The sequence below is a fragment of the Ylistrum balloti genome, unplaced genomic scaffold, assembly GCF_031769215.1.
Source record: "Ylistrum balloti isolate Yb309-2 unplaced genomic scaffold, AGI_CSIRO_Ybal_v1 Utg369858, whole genome shotgun sequence".
Taxonomy (NCBI): Eukaryota; Metazoa; Mollusca; class Bivalvia; order Pectinida; family Pectinidae; genus Ylistrum; species Ylistrum balloti.
This window is the reverse complement of record NW_026782007.1, coordinates 411,436-431,704: the sequence shown is the minus strand read 5'-3', so window position 1 is coordinate 431,704 and position 20,269 is coordinate 411,436. Positions and strand designations below refer to the sequence as shown.

The 20,269-nt window shown below is 36.1% G+C and overlaps 2 protein-coding genes across 4 annotated transcripts; one reads left to right on the top strand and one right to left on the bottom strand.

Annotated features, from left to right (window-relative positions):
• Positions 1 to 4,943: 4,943 nt before the first annotated feature.
• On the bottom strand, positions 4,944 to 13,768 carry LOC132545827 (activating signal cointegrator 1 complex subunit 1-like). 3 transcript variants are annotated; one of them, XM_060209494.1, is made up of 8 exons: positions 13,704 to 13,768; positions 11,926 to 12,068; positions 10,775 to 10,990; positions 8,992 to 9,170; positions 8,607 to 8,743; positions 7,988 to 8,107; positions 6,790 to 7,018; positions 4,944 to 5,170 (listed from the first exon to the last, which is right to left on the bottom strand). In XM_060209494.1, the coding sequence occupies exons 2-8, from the start codon at positions 12,032 to 12,034 to the stop codon at positions 5,054 to 5,056; spliced, it is 1,107 nt and encodes a 368-aa protein (XP_060065477.1). In that variant the 5' UTR covers positions 12,035 to 12,068; positions 13,704 to 13,768; the 3' UTR covers positions 4,944 to 5,053. The 3 variants fall into 3 exon arrangements, with proteins under 3 accessions (XP_060065477.1, XP_060065479.1, XP_060065478.1); XM_060209496.1 differs by lacking the exon at positions 13,704 to 13,768 and adding an exon at positions 13,206 to 13,253; XM_060209495.1 differs by lacking the exon at positions 13,704 to 13,768 and adding an exon at positions 12,889 to 12,946.
• On the top strand, positions 13,651 to 18,481 carry LOC132545826 (actin-binding protein IPP-like). Its single transcript, XM_060209492.1, has 2 exons — positions 13,651 to 13,927; positions 15,063 to 18,481. Exon 2 carries the CDS (start codon positions 15,068 to 15,070, stop codon positions 16,610 to 16,612), a length of 1,545 nt encoding a protein of 514 aa, XP_060065475.1. The 5' UTR covers positions 13,651 to 13,927; positions 15,063 to 15,067; the 3' UTR covers positions 16,613 to 18,481.
• The last annotated feature ends 1,788 nt before the right edge of the window (positions 18,482 to 20,269 follow it).

The following is a 20,269-nucleotide window of genomic DNA, read 5'->3' as shown; positions in this document are numbered from 1 at the left end:
TAAAACACGTGTAACGGTTTTTATATAAAAAAAAAATGTCCTCAAACACCAGAAAAATGTATAAAAAAATCGTTTATAAGCCATCTTCAAATGTTCTCTCAGGTTCACATATAATGTACGACGCTTGGAAAATGGAACCAAGCTCCCGTTTGCAGTGTTGGAAATTGAAGCGAGAAATCTTGGAAAATGGAACCAAGCTCCCGTTTGCAGTGTTGGAAATTGAAGCGAGAAATCTTGGAAAATGGATCCAAATTGAGGTTTTCATTTAAAAGACATTTTTTGCTCTCTTTAAAACCAAGTATCTGATTAATAACGGGGAATGCAGATATGACAAAAAATTGATATTTTTGTATATTTGATTTTAGTCAATATAATTGAAAGACGCCAATCAGGTAATTCGGAAAGAATTTGTCAAAACGTCACTTGAAATAATAAATATACTTTAAAAACAGTGAGAAATTACTGAAGTATTACTTTTTCTGGATCCTCTCTTCATTCGCTTCGAATTTTCACACATGCGGTATCAGAAAGCGCGCGTTGCCCTCACTTCATATACAGTATGACTCACTTGATGATTTCAAACTACAGAATCTTTCCTGTAAATAGTACCGGATGCACGCCTTTTCAAATGACTTGAAATAGTAATAGTAATAATAATGATAATATTATGAAGCCCGGTTACATGTACTTCCACTATTGTGAAAGTGGAGCTGGAGATATTTGCTATAAATTTCCTGGGGAACAGAACGATTATATTAACACACTACGATAGCGTCACAGTTAAGGCCTAGGAATGGTAGATACTGCCCTAGTATAATCGTATGAGGCAACTATCTTAGAACCTGTCAGCCTCCCTAAATTTCTTTCCTCGTCCTTACTTATTTGGTCTTGGTGTGGAGCCTCAAGCCAAGTGAGGAACGGGATGCCGAGTTCTGTCCCCAAACTGAGATATTTCAAAACATACTGCTTCTGTTTGCTTTCGCTTAACATGGAATGGAATACAGGAACTTAACACGAATTCCACACCGCCATGTCCCATATCTGCATATGATCCATGGGTTTGGAATTTGTGTCGAGTTTCTGTTTATGGAATGAACTAAAGTGACCGGATTATTGTATTTCAGTGTGATGACACTATGAAAGCTTGCTTTTGTGGCCTCCAGCATCGGTAGACCTCGTTTTCAAATGACCTTGGCTATTGCCCCGAACAATTGGAAATAAAAAAGGAGGAAAACTGAATTTGTATTTTACCAATATAGGTGTTGTACGAGGGCTGATTGATAAGTTGTGAGTCTCATATGTAAAGGTTTGACTGTTGGTGGACATATTGCATTATTTTTCAAAACAAAATCCCCTTCATCGGCCCAGGTGAAAGTCGAACTATCGCTTATTAAAATCGACAGTGCGAATTTCACCTGGGGCAGAGGATAACCAGAAATGGCCTTTTTGCAATTTTGGAAACAGATGAAAGTCTGATTGAGCGATATCAGGCGAATTAGGCGGATGTTCAATGAATTCAAAGCCACAATCGTTAATGGCAGCCATGGCAATGACAGACTTGTGAACAGGACCTTTGTCCTGGTGGAACAACATATCTTTACTGAGTTTTCCGCGGCGCTTGATTTTAATGTTTTCTCTGCCTAAGAAGTGATGTGTAATATGTGCCATTGGTTGTTTGTCCCTTTGCAGATAATCTACCATCAGCATCACAAAAAACCGAGGCCATAACATTTCCAACTGATGGACCAGTCTTCGCCTTCTTTGACGGGATAAACCAGGGTGCTTCCTTTGTTCAGACTGTTGTTTGGCCTCTAGAGTGAAATGATGGACCCACGTTTCATCCATAGTCACAAACCTCTGCAAAAGGTTAGCAGGATCTGCCACTAAAAGGCCCAGATTAGCATTCGACAAAGTCGCCTGTTGTACTTCTGATCAACTGTCAGAAGTCTTGTCACCCTACGGGCTGAGAGCTTCCTCATTGCAAGATCTTCGGTGAGAATGAAATGTATTCTTTGGTGTGATATCCCAATGGTACTGGCTATATATCTCTCTATAACTGTCAGCCATAACAATATCATGGACTTTATCAATTATTTCTGGGGTTGCAACAGTTACAGGCTTTCGAGGACGGGCGTCATCCCCAAGGCTCTGCCTACCACGCTTTAATTCCGCTACCTGCCAGGGCCTTTTCACTGTGGCATATGAAAAGACATCATTTCCCTATGTTGCTACCATAACAGTATCGATATCCTTAGGTGATTAACATTTCTTTCACTAATTTTGTCCATTTTGCAAAAGTCACATGGTTTGTTTACTTAAGAGTGCAACCTCTTCTACATAATCTGACCAAATGACACCAGTCTTCGGATACAAAGTCGTAAATAGTAAGAGAATAGTAGAACTTAAAAGGATATCCTAGCTTAACTTTTTCAATACAAGGCTCACAACATATCAATCAGCCCTGGTATTATTGATCAGTTTGAACCAAAAGATAAGGGGAGATATTCCTGACCCGTGCCAATAATCGTGTTCCTCGGAGACAACAAGAATATGAAAGCTCCACTTATCTGAAGTCCAGTTATCTGGAAAACAAGACAAATATTGTAACTATAGAATATAGTTATAAATATAATTTATTTCGCACATATTGTAATCAAATCATTATAAATCTTATCAAGAAGGCTCGTTTGCCCGCATGGATGCATGCAAGAGGATCTCAACGAGGGAAGAACCATGAATACCTATGGACAAGGGTTAACCTATGAACACATAGTTTTACACGTCCGATCGGGGTATCGCTTCCTTGTCAAGAAATAAATCTACCACATATCTCATTTTATCAATTACTAGTTCAAATGCTACTTGTTTTATGTCTCAAATGTTAATAATACTCTCACTAACTGCTAGATATTGGTTCGTGTGTGCGGATATCTAGTAGTCTAGTAATCAACACGATCTTTCCCCATTTTGCGAGCAAGATCTTCTCTGAAGATACAGATATAAATATCAATGTATGATCTAGTTGATAAAAGAATATTCATTTAGGGCTGGCGTCGCTCATTTGTTCTAAAGCTATGCCGGAAACTTTTAAGTATGATCTATTTCAAACTCAGTACCCATTCTTTTTAGAGCGTTATGGTAAAATATTCGGAAGGAACTGTATATAATTACGTACACGTATATTTCAAAGGACATTGAAAGAAGTTCATGGTCATTAGTTTGAAAGTGCTTCATATCTACACATTACTGGCATTAAATCATTTTCTTTTTTTGCTAACGGGAAATCATTTATAGTTTTGTTTTTCAACAGATTTCCCCTTTAACTCAATAAAGTTGTTCTCTCTAGTTGTGAGTCATTGAGATACCAGATCGGTAGAACTCAACATCTTGGTTCCTTATAGCTATTTAGTCAGCAGCAGTCAGCTCTTCATCCTCAAATCTCTGGCCCCGAAGGTGGAAATTGCAGGCTGGCCAGTGGCTATAGGTATAGAAATCAGGGTAGGTGATGAAGACGTTCATAGCCACACCCGAGCAAGGAAATTCCTGCTGCTTTTCTCCTGGATTGGTTGCCACACCTGCCTCAGTAGGTAAGAGTAATATTCCTGTTAATTGTGGCCCTGTGGAGCAGGTAATCAATGTGAATCAATCCTTCTTCACTTTCCCAAGGGTGGCAGTCTGCATATCTTGGTGATGTTTAGCACATTGTCAATGTTTTTGACAAGAACTGGTTGATGGCTATCCTAACAAGTGGTCTTCTAGAAACTCTCTCTGCCTTAATGAGATTCCTTCCACCAGTATTTTATAGTTTGGCCTGCAGATGGGAGACCCTCCCAATAAACGGCAATGGTTTACTCTTCAATCTGATTGGCAGATATTGTCTTGATATAGAAACTTAATCACCACTCTATGCTCAGTTTTGTCCATTTTACCAACTAGCTGGGGATATGTCTCCCCTAAATGTTTTGAGGAAACAATTGCAGCCAGCAATATCAGCTCCTACATAAAAACAGTAGCCAAGACAGTGCTGCATGTTACCTGGTACATTTTACTGCCGATAATGTGCGAGGTTCAAACTGGTTTTATATCCCCTCATACCTAAAGGCTTTTCAACCAATCAATGAATCAAATCATTCCTTTGAACAAACATGGAATGTTCTCGTTGGAGAAGCAGTTTACAGAAAATGTTGATGCCAGACTAGGGTAAGCACCATGGTATGAACTCACTAGCTCTTAGGATAGATAAAGGGCAAGAGCTAAACACAGGTCTATGTTGGCATACTTTTGTGTTGTCTACCTCACAAACTTTAGACCAGCAGATGTATTTATTAGAATTAAGCTGTAGCAAATTTCTGTTTCTGAGTGTTTCTAGTATTGACAAGGTGCTTTACCACTGCACAACCTAACTACCATGATGATCACCGTTCCAAGGTAGTACTATATTGTCATCAGACTGAAATATGCAAATTCTTGAAACAACATGACACTTTAACCTGATATACAGTGTATGAATGACAAAAGACAAATGCCCAATATAAAACTCAATAACATGGTGAACTTTGAACCTATATGAAGAAACTTTGTTTATTCTTGAGTACTATATATTACCAGGTATAGGCCCATGCTTGTAAATAATCCCATCTCATCATTTCTTTTTTTAAAAAAAGTGAAAACTATGGGTGAATAAGAAGATTTTCCATAATATCAATGTTTTGTCATAAAAAATTACGTTTTCAGGTTATAAACAATTTTGTTTTGTTTATTGCTGTTTATCAATTTATCTCCCAATAAATCAATAAAAATATCAGTTTTGTTTCCTTTTCTTTCTTGACTTTGTCACAGCACAAGTAAAAACAACAGATATGACTATTAACAATTAGACTGACTGATAGGTGAATGAAAAAGTACAATCTGAAAATAATGAAAATACAAAAAGCAAGAAGTCCAGGATTTTATACATTTATTCTTGACTCTCAATTCTTTCTCTCCCCAACATTTATGTCAGCCAAAAGCAATGTCTGTGAGGTACAGTGTACATGACTGGTCCCTCTGGTTGTTATGGTAACAGGAGCGACCCAGAACAACCATAGTAGCCATCTTTTGCTACTCCAAGTTTCTGTGACAGGTGAATAGTTCTTATGTGATATTCACCAAAGTCAAACTCTCCAAATTTCTGGAAAAAAAAAAAATATGAATATAAAATTACATGTTAGAATTTTTGTACAAAATTCTTTTCTGTTTTTTTTAAAAGTGTATATCTCACTGTATGGACACTGTTATTTACTCCAGCAGAGATTGAAAAATACAAATGCAAAAAGATGAATTCAGTGTTGATCTGAGGTAACATATACTTAAAGTCAGGAAGTGGATTTATTACAAACAATAAAAAAGCATTGGTTAATATTTTTACCAAAAGAAATTTATCTGTGTGGGATTATTATAAGGCATAGACTTACTGATGAATACATACTGTAAGAATAGTTGCACAATCAAAACAAATCATGATACTGGTAAATATATTCCATATCATCTGAAGGTATGTTCATAGGAATATGCCTACAAGTTGTGATTTTCTTATCACTTTCACATTCATACCATATTATATAGAAAATACATGTAACTCTCTTCAGTTTCAATGTCAAATGGCAACATTTCACGTTCTAAGATTCTGTAATGAGTTGCATAATTTGAGGACATGATTGTCATTGTCATGTTTTGGCGTAGTGGCTAAATGATGGTAGAATTATATAAAGGGAGAAAACTCTTATCGTATTGCTGCACAAGGGTTGTAAAATCAAGCCTCTATTTAAGAATAAATGTTCCTATAACCAGTAGAAAATTTGAGTTTGATGTTATGATGACTATAAGATCACCTCCATCAGACAAATTATCCAGTGAGGTGCATACAAACACTGGCATACTTAGGTTACAAAATGGTAAGAAATCTACCAACTTTTTTGGCTGTACTATAATCCTATGTACACAAAGGTTGAAAATAGTTTGAAAGTTGTTGAAAACAGGTTGACAGATGAAAGAAAAAAAGATACACAAAATGATAATAATTTACTGTAGTCATTTCAACTATGCTTTGTTTAATACTTCATTATACATATGTGAGAGTCTGTGGACCCCCCCTCATCCCTGTTTAGAACTGGCCTGCTGTGATGTTTCCAAGTTGCCTCTTTGACCAGCCTCCTGTAAGGTTGTTTTCCCTCTTGACTTATTTGGAATTTTTTCAAGTCAATAACATGATTTTACTGTGTGGCATGATCTAAAAGTGTTGATTTATTGATCCGAGACTGACAATGCTTTCACTCAGATCCAGTCAATTATCTACTGTCTTGATATTCTACATCTTTCAGATGTTCTGTTGTAATACAATGACCACAGAAAATCCTCTGAATGCTTTCAGACAGGCTTTTGATGTAAGGGATGACAACTTGTTCTTTCTTTTTGTTCTTTTCCTTGGTGTTTCGTCTCTTAGTCTTTTTTCCTTACATTATTCATATTCATGGTATCTACATATTTTCATGATGCTATTTTCAACCTCAGTGTACCAAGGATTATAATACAACCGGAAAAATTATCATCCCGTATATCTCCCATTGAGGAAACCACCATTTGTACTTGCGTTCTACCAAATTCACCATGATGAGGGTATCTATTTTTTGCAAAACTGATCTTGAGGACACCTCTCATTGTACACCTATTTTTGACACTAGAATCATTAAAAAATAACTTTGGTGGCATTCATAAAACTGACCTCGAAAATGACATATCTCTTGAACTAACCTTCAGTACACTCAATGCATTAAATGACTCCCTTTCCTTGTGTTGTGATCCCCTCTGATCATTTGAGCGTGACTTTCGATCCTGATGTCGTGGTACTGTGGCCCCTGATGGGTCACGCCGCATCAGTGTATTCATGATTGTAATGTGAAGCTTCACTGAGCCATACGACTCCTGCATGAAACCAGAGAGGCTGAATTTCTCCACAATACGATCCACCAGGATCTGTAGTCTGTCAAACATTAATGTCACTATCTGTAAATATTCTTATCGTTCAGAGATTCTGTTTTTCACTATTTTTCAGAGTGCAATAAAATCTAAAAAAAAAACAGGTACATTACAAAAATAAGAGAGAAATACATTATTTGTACTTGTAAATTATGTACATTCTATATGGAAAGGGACAATATATATTGATCTATAAAGCTGTAATATTACGTCCTATATTGAGAGGGACTTGTCAATAAGATGTTATATATAGATGTATACAGTTGTTACATTACGTCCTATATTGAGAGGGACTTGTCAAATAGACAATATATATTGATCTATAAAGCTGTAATATTACATCCTATATTGAGAGGGACTTGTCAATAAGATGTTATATATAGATGTATACAGTTGTTACATTACGTCCTATATTGAGAGGGACTTGTCAATTAGATGTTCTATATAGATGTATACAGTTGTTACATTACGTCCTATATTGAGAGGGACTTGCCAAATAGACGATATATATTGATCTATAAAGTTTTAATATTACGTCCTATATTGAGAGGGACTTGTCAATTAGATGTTATATATAGATGTATACAGTTGTTACATTACGTCCTATATTGAGAGGGACTTGTCAAATAGACGATATATATTGATCTATAAAGTTGTAATATTACGTCCTATATTGAGAGGGACTTGTCAATTAGATGTTATATATAGATGTATACAGTTGTTACATTACGTCCTATATTGAGTGGAACTTGTCAATTAGTTGTTCTATATAGATGTATACAGTTGTAACATCACACCTTATATTGAGAGGGAATTGTCAATTAGATGGTTTATATAGATGTATACAGTTGTAACATCACACCTTATATTGAGAGGGACTTGTCAATTAGATGGTTTATATAGATGTATACAGTTGTAACATCATACCTTATATTGAGAGGGAATTGTCAATCAGAAGTTATATAAAACATACCTGTCCAAATCTTCTCCTGGCTCTAATTTAGCATAAAGAACATCAACACAGCTTGGATCATCGTTCATGTACTCCACACCCTGAATACGAGGACAAAGCATCTGGCCCTTAAGGATAGGACTGAAAATATGAAATATAACTTCCTTTATGACAAAAACAAATGATATCACTCTTTTCCTGCCAGGAAAAATAATCTAATAAATATGTCAAGCAAACAATAGTTACTCATTTCTAAAATCAGCATCTGATTACTCCAGTACATTAATACTAAGATTTGATAAACTGTCAACTGTTCCTCCCTTACTCTGTAATTGTATGATTGTCATATTCTGATAATAGGAATAATATAAGGTCAATACAAGAATTTATCAACCCTTTAAAAGTGATATTCATCTTGCCTTCAACCTCTGTGATAAAACCCTGTATTAACCTAACATGAAGTCAATAAATGTAGAATATACATCTGAATTCATATCTGTTCTGTAGATCTATAAAAGAGTTGTCACTTACCTTTATAGATACCGTTAAATTTAACATCATTTTACTGAAAAATTTTGGAAGCAATATAACCAGTTCTCACATCGATACTAGAGATACAAGACAACTGCACTGTATTTACCAAACAAGGTCTTCATGACATTGTTGAAGGATGTCCAGTGTTTGTTGAACTTCAGACTCCGACAAAAGCACAAGTGTCCCTAATGTTAAATGTAGTTTCTCAGGTTTCTGGAATATCGTGGAATCTATTCCTCTGTCCTATCATGATAAAAAAACAACAGATTTCAAAAACCATCCTTGTACTGTTTATGTTGAGTTCTCATGTAGTGTTAAAAAGGACTTGAAAAGAGGAGGACAGAGGAGGAAGAGTTAAAGGAAGAGGACAAGGACAAGATGGATAGAGGATGAGGATGATGAGGATGAGGAGGAAGCCCAGATAATTAAGAGAAGAAACTGAAAGGGAAACTTTTGAAACAAATTTTTTTAGCATAATTCAATAGACTCACCCCATCACACTCTCGAAGAACATCCTCTTTAAATTCCAGGAAACGATTTGTAACTTCAGCACTCGTAATGGGGATAGAAAGGAAGTGTGTGAACTGCTCCTTCTGTCGGGCAGTACTAACTATAACATCAATTCTTGTTTTAGCAGAAATGATGCCTTTTCTTTCAGCTCCAACAATCACTGCAACAAAGGAGATACAAACATTCAAGAACAGACTGATGAAGTAAACACAGGCAAAATGATAATGATAATTTTGCAATAGTAAACAAAGGTAATAGTTTCTATTTTTTGGAAAAGGAAATATGTTTGTGCGAAGTGTTGAAGTTTTCAAAATTGTTCAGTCACTCTTATTGGTGCGGGTAATAGCATTAATGAGGAAGGGCACATACATGAAAGTATCATGTGAACAAGTGTACAGCAAGGAAGAACAACACATGCCTGTTCCATGCCAAAGATATATCATTGATCGATGGAAAGAAAAAGAATACAAATATCAAAATGATAACAATGAGTCAAAAGGATAGTAACTTTCAAAGAAATTGGTTAAAGACTGAGGAAGGAGATATCTGGAAAAGTTTAGAAGAAAAAAAAATTGTTTTAAATTAATGAAAAATAATTCCTTCATATATTATTGAATTCACCTGCTGTGAAGGAAATGCCGTTTCATATCATAGCTTTATGTAGTTTTATATATTTGTAGTGTTACATGTACAGATAAGTACATAGACAAAAAGAATTAATTATCACATGACTGTAAATTATGTCTTATCAGAGAATATTCTTGAGTAAAACTACAGTATGGAAGTGTTTTGTTTTATTTGTATTACGTTTATTCCTAAAGCTTCACATGAAGGGCTGATGAGCAAAGCACCAACTAGAGCCAGCATAGATGTGGCTGACAGACCTTCATCACAGTAGTGTCAGACCAACCAGCACTAGTAGTCATTAGGGTGAAGGTCAGCTGCAAGAAGGATTGTCACATGCTCAGGGAGGCTACGTGAATCCTTTATTTTACATATTTCTGATGCTGATATCAAGCTGTACTAAATCAAGTTCATTAGTGAATAAATGATAAAGATTGTAAAAGTGATTGAGAACTTATTGATATTTACTTGTACTTAATATAATTTTTCATATATGTAATTGTCCTAGTTTTCCTATGTTTCTTTCTTGATTGCTAAACAGAGACTCGTCCCACATTACCAGCCAGGCCTTCCTGTCCCACCATCGGTGTCCTACCTCTGGAGCCTCATGCCCTATTTTTGGTAACCTACCCATTGGGCCTTCTTGTTCCTTGTTTTTGGTATCCCAACTATCGGGCCTTCCTGTCCTACCATTGGTATCCTACCTCTGGAGTCTCATGCCTTTTTTTGGTAACCTACTCATTGGGCCTTCCTGTCCTACCATTGGTATCCTACATAATAGGCCCACTGTCCTGCCTTGGGTATCCTACCTATGGACCTTCCTTTCCTACCTTTGGTATCCTACTCATTTGGCCTTCTTGTTCTGTTTTTTGATATCCTACCCATTGGGCCTTCTTGTTCTGTTTTTTGATATCCTACCCATTGGGCCTTCTTGTTCTGTTTTTTGATATCCTACCCAATGGGCCTTCTTGTTCTATTTTTTGATATCCTACCTACTGGGCCCTCTTGTTCTGTTTTTTGATATCCTACCTACTGGGCCCTCTTGTTCTGTTTTTTGATATCCTACCTATTGGGCCCTCTTGTTCTGTTTTTTGATATCCTACCTATTGGGCCCTCTTGTTCTGTTTTTTGATATCCTACCTATTGGGCCCTCTTGTCCTGCCTTAGGTATCCTAACTTGTGTCTTTGTTTCATTTTCTATACGCCTTCGTGTCTCTCCTTTTCTACCGATGACATGTTTGAACAAAGCACTGGGAATATCAATTGACAACTGGAAACCATTCTCTGTTTCCTCTATTGGTGTTTGAAAGTCACAGACCTCATCATTCCAACCACAGTCAATTGGTTCTGCTGATTCTGGAAATAAAAAAGATGCTATGTTTACAGGAGTTTAAGCATAAAAGAAAGAGAGACAAGCAAATCTTTGGAATTTTTAACCCCTGATTTCAGTACATTATACATAAGGCAGGAGCTAAAATCTGATTAATTCATGGTAAAATGCATCTGTAAACTGATTTCCCTAAAAGTCAATTAACAATAAGCAAAGCTGACACATGGAAACAATTGGCCATTCAGAAATAAAATTCATAATAAACTATGTATGATTTCAAACCAACAATGTTGAAATCTATTCACATTTAGTAAAGTTATCAATGGAAATCAATTGGTCAATCAGAAATACATGAAACTAACTAATTAGGTGCTTCCTTTCCCTCATGTACTTCTCAAGAAAATAGAGATAACAAACTTCAACTTTCAAAATTCAAGATGGCTGCCTGTCAGCCAATTTGCTTCACTGATCAGACTCAAAATTAAACTGCCACAAGTAGGGCCAGAAGGAAACCTACATTTTAAGTTGGAGAAGTATCTATCCCCTACTTATCAAGTAATAGCAATAACAAGAACTGTTTGTGAGTAAACCAGTAGACCATGGACTATGGACAAAAGGAGATTTGAACAGCCATCTTATGATGGTGTGGTAAAAATAGTGGTAATAAACTTTCATTATCAAAAATTTAAGATGACGGTATGGCATCCATTTTATTTTTCTGATCACTCCCAAATTCAAAAGGGCAGAACATAGGACCAAGGGGAATGTTTGTATGAAATCTGAGAAAGATTCATCCAATGCTTCTAAAGGAATGTCGATAACAAGAATTGATTAAGGATGGATGACAGATGGATGGATGATGGATGCACGTTGCTTTGAATAGCCTACTATTTTCATATGATGATTGTTGACTAAAATTCCCTCTTCACTGACTTAAGCCTTTGATAAAAGACATACTTACCATTGAAATCTTCTTCTTCATCAGCCTCTACATCTCTGTGTAGTGATGGATTTTTCCTGTAGCAGCGATCACCAATGTGTATTATTTGAGGCCTTAAAACATCCATCATGTAATCAGCTCATCACCAATCAGTGGAGCACTACCTAGTGGATGGGAGATATGTAGATGTTGAAAATAAAGTCATCATAACAGTCACAACTAGGATGAATTAATCTGTAGTGAAGCCAAAAATATCAAACAAAACTTTATTCATTTTCCAACAATTGCACAAGAAGTTATTTCAACTTATACTGATGAATCTTGATGGTCCAAATATAACCGAACAAGGACCCTAGCACCCGAGGAAACCCACATGATTGTGCAGGTGACCCCTTCACTTTACATGTCTGTTTGGGAAATTGAACCCTGGACCACTAGGGGGAAGGCAAGTGCATTACAAGTGGAAAGGATTAGAAACAATTTTCTTTATGTTTAGGGTTGACGGTGGTGACATTTCAGTTCCTATCAGAAAATATATAACTTACACATACAATTAACTTCCACATTTTAGTCTGTATTTCAAAAGCTTTGAATAGAAATAATTTTTTTCACAAAAATTAGGATGTTGATATTTGAAAACAATTGAACTTTCTACTATTGTTCATTTTGAAAAGATTATTTATATATTTTTTTGGGGGAAAATCATATACAAACACAGCAAAGCTAGTTTAGTTGAATGTATTTGCTGTACAAACACACTCCGCTACAGAAATACACAAATAAAATGCAAATATGTAGATTCTAACACTGCCATAAATTTTGATAAACAGTCTTTGACTATGTGGCTGGGGGTACATGATAGCTATACAAAGTGATATCCAGTAATATCAGATATACTATAAGCAGTCTCCTAATCCATTCCTTTATACGTCCTTGTCGAGGAGCACGTGTCAGTAACTCTGGATTTGTTGAACAATTACCAACCTTTTTAAATGCTTGCACATCATGCATGATAAAATTTGTTACTCTACTTTCGGTTTAAGTATTACTGAAGAGTTCCAAGTCACGGCGCGTTCGTTTCGTACAAGGTATAGAATAGAATATGAAATAAGAAGCACATGGGCTTTACACGAATTCCCTACAGTCTATGTTACCTTTATCGTTTTAAAATACACTGTACGTGTATTTTAAGTGACAAATGTTGAATCTCCCGAGAAACGAAAACTTATCATATTTTTAAAAGACTATAGTATATTGATATTCTAAGGGACGTAGATTTTTCAATTACATAGTAACATTACCTTTATGAGAAATATGATCTTTCCAAAGAATGTTTGGTGACGAGATTGCATTCGCCAAGTAAACATGGCAAACATACAAGAAAGTCCGTCTCAATGAATTAACGTGTGAATTTAAGCATCATGAACTCCTATGTTCCTAAAATCAGAGACGTATATAACGTAATTTGCTATATACGTCTCTGTTAAAATGTCCATAAAATGCAATAATACTATATTATAACAAACCTATAAACAGGTGATACTAAACAGCTAAAATTAAGGAAATTATCAGATTTCACATAATTAAAAGCAGAGAAAAGAAATGAAAAGGTCATTTTTTGGGAAGGATGAAAAAGTAAACAAAATATGGCCTTCGGTGTATCACGTTTTTATAAGAATTGTTTAGGGTTATCTCCCATTGCACGGATCACAATCACTACCACGGACATATATCCCACCGTAATCTGAGCGGTTATTTTATCTTGAAAATCACAAGCAACAATGAATTTAATTGTTTACTTGCGTTTGACGTAAGCAATGCCGATGCGTACTGCAACACCGACATCGAAAGTACAAACCCGAATCCTATAATCTAAGTCACGTGAATGCTTGTGATCTGTCAAAAGCATTTTTATGATCATGTTCAAAATGTTGTTTGGAATTTCCAGTGACGATGATATACTGAAACGTGACCATGAATCACTTGATTGACAAATTGGAACAGGAGTGAAATTCTGTTATCTGTAAGTAATGAATTTAAGTTTAATTATCCAAGCAAATTCACCAGAAAACTATTTTTTATGATTGCATGCATCTTGCAGATGAAAACTCTCATTCTGACCGTCACAATCTAATTAGCTTCAGTCTTCTGCTGCAATATAACGTTATGGTTTGCGTTCTTATGATAAAAACGTAACATTAATTTGAAACGCAATTTCCGGGTCAGAAGGGTTCTGTCTGTCTACCCGCACAACAATCGAGCAGTCGGTGTAGCCGTGTAAGGGTTTTGACAAAATCAATCACAACACATTATGTAAGATGAAAAAGTAACTCAGAGTCTGGATAAATTTTTTTCTGGTTCACTGCAGTTCATTATAAATATGATTATATGTACATGTATATGTGATTTGCGTGTAAAAACGCCAATGGCGATTATGTATTTAAGACGTGAATTACTCTGTAGTTATTTTAGTGAGGCTGTATGTTAGCAGTGTATACTTATCTTCTTCTTGTACGGTCAGGTTTGGCCCATGGTTCAGTGCTTGGGCCAAATGAACTGCCATGATCCATCAACAGCCACCATATATATACCAGTACATGTCTCCTTTGATTCAGACACACTTGTCCTCCAGAATGTCTTTAATGACTTCCAAGAAAATGGAATTTTGGGAACAAATCCGATTAATGTCTTTTAATCAAGAATAATCAAGACAAACGTGAAAACCTAAAAAAGAAAAAGTTGCCAAAATCAATTTTGGCTACATCCTTCATGGACAGACAAGAAAACAAGCTGACACAGTAAAATATTAGGCCTAATAATAACTGGAAATTTTACATGGAATTCACGTCATAATAACAACAGAGAATACATGCAAATTAGTTTTCTATTACAAAAAAAAAAAAAATACCATCAGAAAAAATGCTTTTGTATCACTTGTTTAGCAGGAAATATGTAATTACTTTTGATTGAAAACAGTAGAACAATTAATTACCTTTATTAATTCTTATCCACACTGCTTGCATTATATTCAGATATTGTTTATAAACACCCTCAGTAAATTTTTTAATGTAAAAAAATATTGTTTGGTATAGCTATAAATATATTTTATACTTGTTAAGATATTAATACCGTAAAATGTTTTTATTTCATTTTTACAGGTGAAATGGATTCTCACCTTCCACTAAGTATGGACAACACTCCAGCTTTGGAGAAAACAACAAAATATGTTTATGCTGAACATGGAAGCTGTCTCCAGAAAGCGTTTTACACAGCATGGACCAATAAGGAATACTGTGACATCACATTGAGGGTTGGAAGGGACAGCATACAAACCCATCGTCTTATACTTACCTCACTCTCTGAATACTTTAAAACCCTTCTTCATATGGATGTAAATGGCAAAAAAGATGAAGCAGAGCTGCATGAAGTGGAATTTGATTCTTTGTGTCAAATCCTGTCATTCGGTTATACTGGAAAAATTGAAATTTCAATGGAAAATGTTGCTGCCTTATTTATAGCCTCATCGTACCTGCAGGTGGTTTTCGTGAAGGATTCCTGTGAGAAATTCTTGCTGGACAATATGGACAAAGACAACTGCATAAGAGCCTGGTGCCTTGCTGACCAGTACACTGCATTAGCACTTGGCAAGAAAGCCGTCCAAATGTTTTCACAGGAGTTTGAGTACATCAGTAGCACAGAGGACTTTACTGGAATGCTGACTGTGAGAATGTTCCAGGGGATGTTGGAACAGGAGGGACTGGTCATTTCCAAAGATGGGGTCATTTTACCACCTGCAGGACAAGAGATTCTCCTGCTGAAAGGAATACTTCACTATATTAACAGAACAAACTGTTGTATTGAGGATGCTGTGTCTTTGCTGAAAGCTGTAAGACTTCCTCTTATTGACTGTGCACTAGTCAGTGAGTACCTTTCAATGTATCCTAAAATATACCAAAATGAAACTGTACAAAGTCTCATGGATACTATGAAGACCTTTGAGAAAAGTTCGAAACCTAGTCAAGAAACCAACAGAAACTGGCTTTCACCTCGGAGACCTAAGATTAATGGATTAAGATACAACTCAATGACATATGGAGTAGGTGGGGAGGATGGTGTACACTTTTTCTTGAGAAGCCACTTTGGTATACCAAGACCAAGTAAAGAAGCATTTGTCACTTCAGTTGATGTCCATCTGAGATTTTGGTCACAACATCCATTAAAAGACCCAATTGTTGGAGGTTTAACCTTCAAATATTCAGACAACACTGTCCTACAAGGTGGATTGCCTGCTGATTCACAATACTGTAGCAAAGTTGAGAGCTTTGTCTTGGAGGATTGTGAGTACATTACGAAGGTTGTCATGAAGACTGGCTGGATGATAGACAACATTAAATTTGAAACCAATTTTGGGAAGAGTTATGGCCCCTGGGGAGGTACAGGTGGAAGTGAACGCATATGTGTTGCACCATATGGAACAGTTGGAATTCTGCACAGTTTTGCTGGTATTGACATAAATTCTGGTGGGAGTTCTGCTGTGCACAGAGTTCGTCTCGGCTGGGCAACACTGGATAACACTGAGGAGGAACTTGACATGAATGACCTGGATAGAAATATGAGATTGAGGCCACAAAGTGATGATGAGGATGAAGATGAAATCTATGTGGACACTGATAGTGATCAATATGAAAATCCTTCTGATATTGAGTGAGCAAACATGGATTTAATTACATTAGATATATACTCTGTTGTACTTTGTGAACAGGGATATGATATGAACTGTAACTAAAGCAGTATGTGACAGTACAATAGCATTAGGTGATTTTTGTCGACATTTACTCAGAACTTTTATGCATAGCACTTTGAAGAGATGAGAGAGTAAATCTGATTCAGAGTCTCAATATTGTTAATTTGCATATGAAGGCAGACATTAGCAAATTGATAAAAATACATTCAGATATATCTCCTCATTCTATTGTTGAAGTGACAATCTATAATAGTGGACTTATCCTTCTTTATACGATGTATATATTGTATGAATTTGAATATATCTAATCACTGAACTTCTTTCAGTTGACATTCATGGGCCATATGAATGCATCTGGATAAGTCAAATTCTGTGATGCATGTATTGACTTGTCAATGATTATATTTATCATTTTTAATTTTTTTTGTTTAAGGGAAGGAAACCTCAGTTTGTTTATATTGGTAATGCTTACAATATTCTTACCAGGTTGGTTTGCAGTTCATGAGCTGGTGATACACAACTGACTTTGGTAAAGTTACACTTTAGCAATGCTATACTATATGGTATATAACATCTACAAATTATGCAGAATACACATTTTCAGTATGATTTACTTTACAATACAGTGTCATTTTATTTAGAGAAAGGTATTGCTATTACAATGCAAGGTGATGAAAGCTAACAGCAGGAATGAAGAGAAGTTGAAGTAGAAGTGGTAGAGAGCTTCACATATCTGGGAGCCAATATGACAAAGGACGGAAGAGGAAGAGCGGACGCTAAAAAGAGAATAGCCTTTGGAAGTGGACAGTTCAAACGGCTATCGAACCTCTGGCAAGCTCGAAACATTAACAGAAAGGTCAAAGTCTCCCTTTTTAAGAGCCTCATACTATCGGTGTTGCTCTATGGGTGTGTGACTTGGAATTTAACAAGGGAGAGGAAGGAAAATTAGATATCTTTCAAAAAAAGTGTCTGAGAAGGATCTTCAGGATTCGATGGGAGCAGCACATCTCGAATAAGACAGTTCTGGAGATAGCAGGGACAGTGAAGATAAGCCAGGAGGTAAGAAGAAGGAGATGGAGCTGGATTGGACATGTCTTGAGAAAGGATCAACGGGATGACTGTGCTAACTTGGCGAAGAATGGTGGAGGTGGAGCGGAATGGTGCCTAAGATCGAACATTGGTGAAGGGATGTCCAAGCCTTGTGTGCCTCCTGGCACAGAGAGACTTAAGGTAAAAGACATGGTACATGGTGACCTACTATTGGTTGTGTACTGTAATACTTTATAGTAAGAACTGAGAACTTATTAGCTCACATCGCAATGAAGAATGATGTATTGCTGCACATTACCATAGCAATATACAGTATGTTTATGTTAACTCAAATCAAATATAGGGTAATGAATTGCGACACATCACCATAGCAACATACAGAATATAAGCTCACAATACAATGTAGTGTAAGGTATTGCTATACAAATGCCATGTAGAGACAGATCTATGTTGCTAAATGATACTGTATTGTATTCCAAATATTACCATAGCAATACATTGTTATAAACACAGTAAAGAGGGTTGTTTTTCTGTATAATTCATCATACTATGTAGATCAGTGTATTGTGATATGATTCAAAGTGTTGGATCTATCCAGTCATTGGAGGAATTTGAACGCCACGACAAAAGCAGTTTGATTTTTTAATGGTTGTATGGATTGTTTTTTGACGGAGTGTTGTTGTATTTGTCTGTTATATACAAAATTTAGTAATGCATGATGTAAGAAAGACACAGGAACACATCTGTGATGTAATACATTAAACTGTGTATCTGATATATCAAGATATGCAAAAGTAAGTGTGCCATTGAGTTTATATGTGTTGTATATTTTCTAGTACATATATATTATGAATGCATTATTATCTTTTTGCACCACCAATGTCTTCATTTGAGGGGTAGCAGTAGCTCTGTCAGTTTAAGCGTTGACTTACACAACTTATGGTGAAGTTGTAAGGTGTGCTGCCCCTTACCCAGGTCCGTTTGGATCTCTCAGGAAGCCGAGGAACAAACCGGTCTGTACTGACATGGGTGTGTCCTTAGGCAAGACACTTAACCCTTATTAACCTGGATAAGACAGACCTTTCTTATTGGTTGTCCAGTGCAAGAGCCACCAGCTACTTCAAGAAGACATCACAGAAACAAATCTATGTTTGGCAGTTATACCTAGTGATACTCAATTAAAGTAACTTTATATAAATTCAGTTATATTTACCATACATACATAATCTATTTAGATTTGTTAAATATTTATATTTTGATATATAATGTAATGTAATTATCTGAATAAGAAGATTGATGTCAAAATTGCTTCATTGAATTGTCATAATTATTGATAAGTGAAGTTTCAGAACGTCAAAAGAAAAAATTTGAGAGCAATGACTGAGATAATCGAACCTTTTAAGCTAATACTCAATAACAATACACAACTACAACTGCAGGCCTAGTTAAAGAATTTTCCAAACAAGATTTTATGTACATGTGTATACCTCCTGTTATGAAGTTTAAAAGACTTTTTGAAAATAAGTTGACTCAGAACTAAAATGTTGGGATTTCAAATGATCATTAAAAGACACACATAAACAAACAAAACAAGAGGCCCATGGGCCTTAACGGTCATCTGACAAAAAGCAAGCCAAACCTAGAAAGTGGGTTGAGGTCATTCATTTGAACAAACTTGGTAGCCTCTCCTCCAAGCATCTTACAGGCCCAATATCAGCACTCATGGACTTTTGCTTGTTGAGAAGAAGTCGTTTGTATATTTTAACATATTTGACCCCTGTGACCTTGAAAGTGGGTTGAGGTCATTCATTTGAATAAACTTGGTAGCCTTTCCTCCCAGCATGCTACAGACCCAATATCGGCACTCATAGACTTTTGCTTATTGAGATGAAGTCCTTTGTATATTTTAACATATTTGACCCCTGTGACCTTGAAAGTGGGCCAAGGTCATTCATTTGAACAAACTTTGTAGGGTTCCATGCCAGCATGCTATGGGCCAAGTATTAGCCCCCTAGGCCTTCTAGTATTTGAGAAGTTATTTAAAGATTTTGACATATTTGACCCCTGCGACCTTGAAAGTTGCTCAAGGTCATTCATTTAAATAAACTTGGTAGCCTTTCCTCCCAGCATGCTACAGACCCAATATCGGCACTCATAGACTTTTGCTTATTGAGATGAAGTCCTTTGTATATTTTAACATATTTGACCCCTGTGACCTTGAAAGTGGGCCAAGGTCATTCATTTGAACAAACTTTGTAGGGCTCCATGCCAGCATGCTATGGGCCAAGTATTAGCCCCCTAGGCCTTCTAGTATTTGAGAAGAAGTTATTTAAAGATTTTGACATATTTGACCCCTGTGAACTTGAAAGTTGTTCAAGGTCATTCATTTAAACAAACTTGATAGCCCTTCATCCCAGCATGCCACAGGCACAATATCAGCAATCTGGGCCTTTTGGTTATTGAGAAGAAGTTGTTTAAAGATTTTAACATATTTGACCCCTGTGACCTTTAAAGTGGGTCAAGGTCATTCATTTGAACAAACTTGGTAGTCCTTCATCCCAGCATGTCACA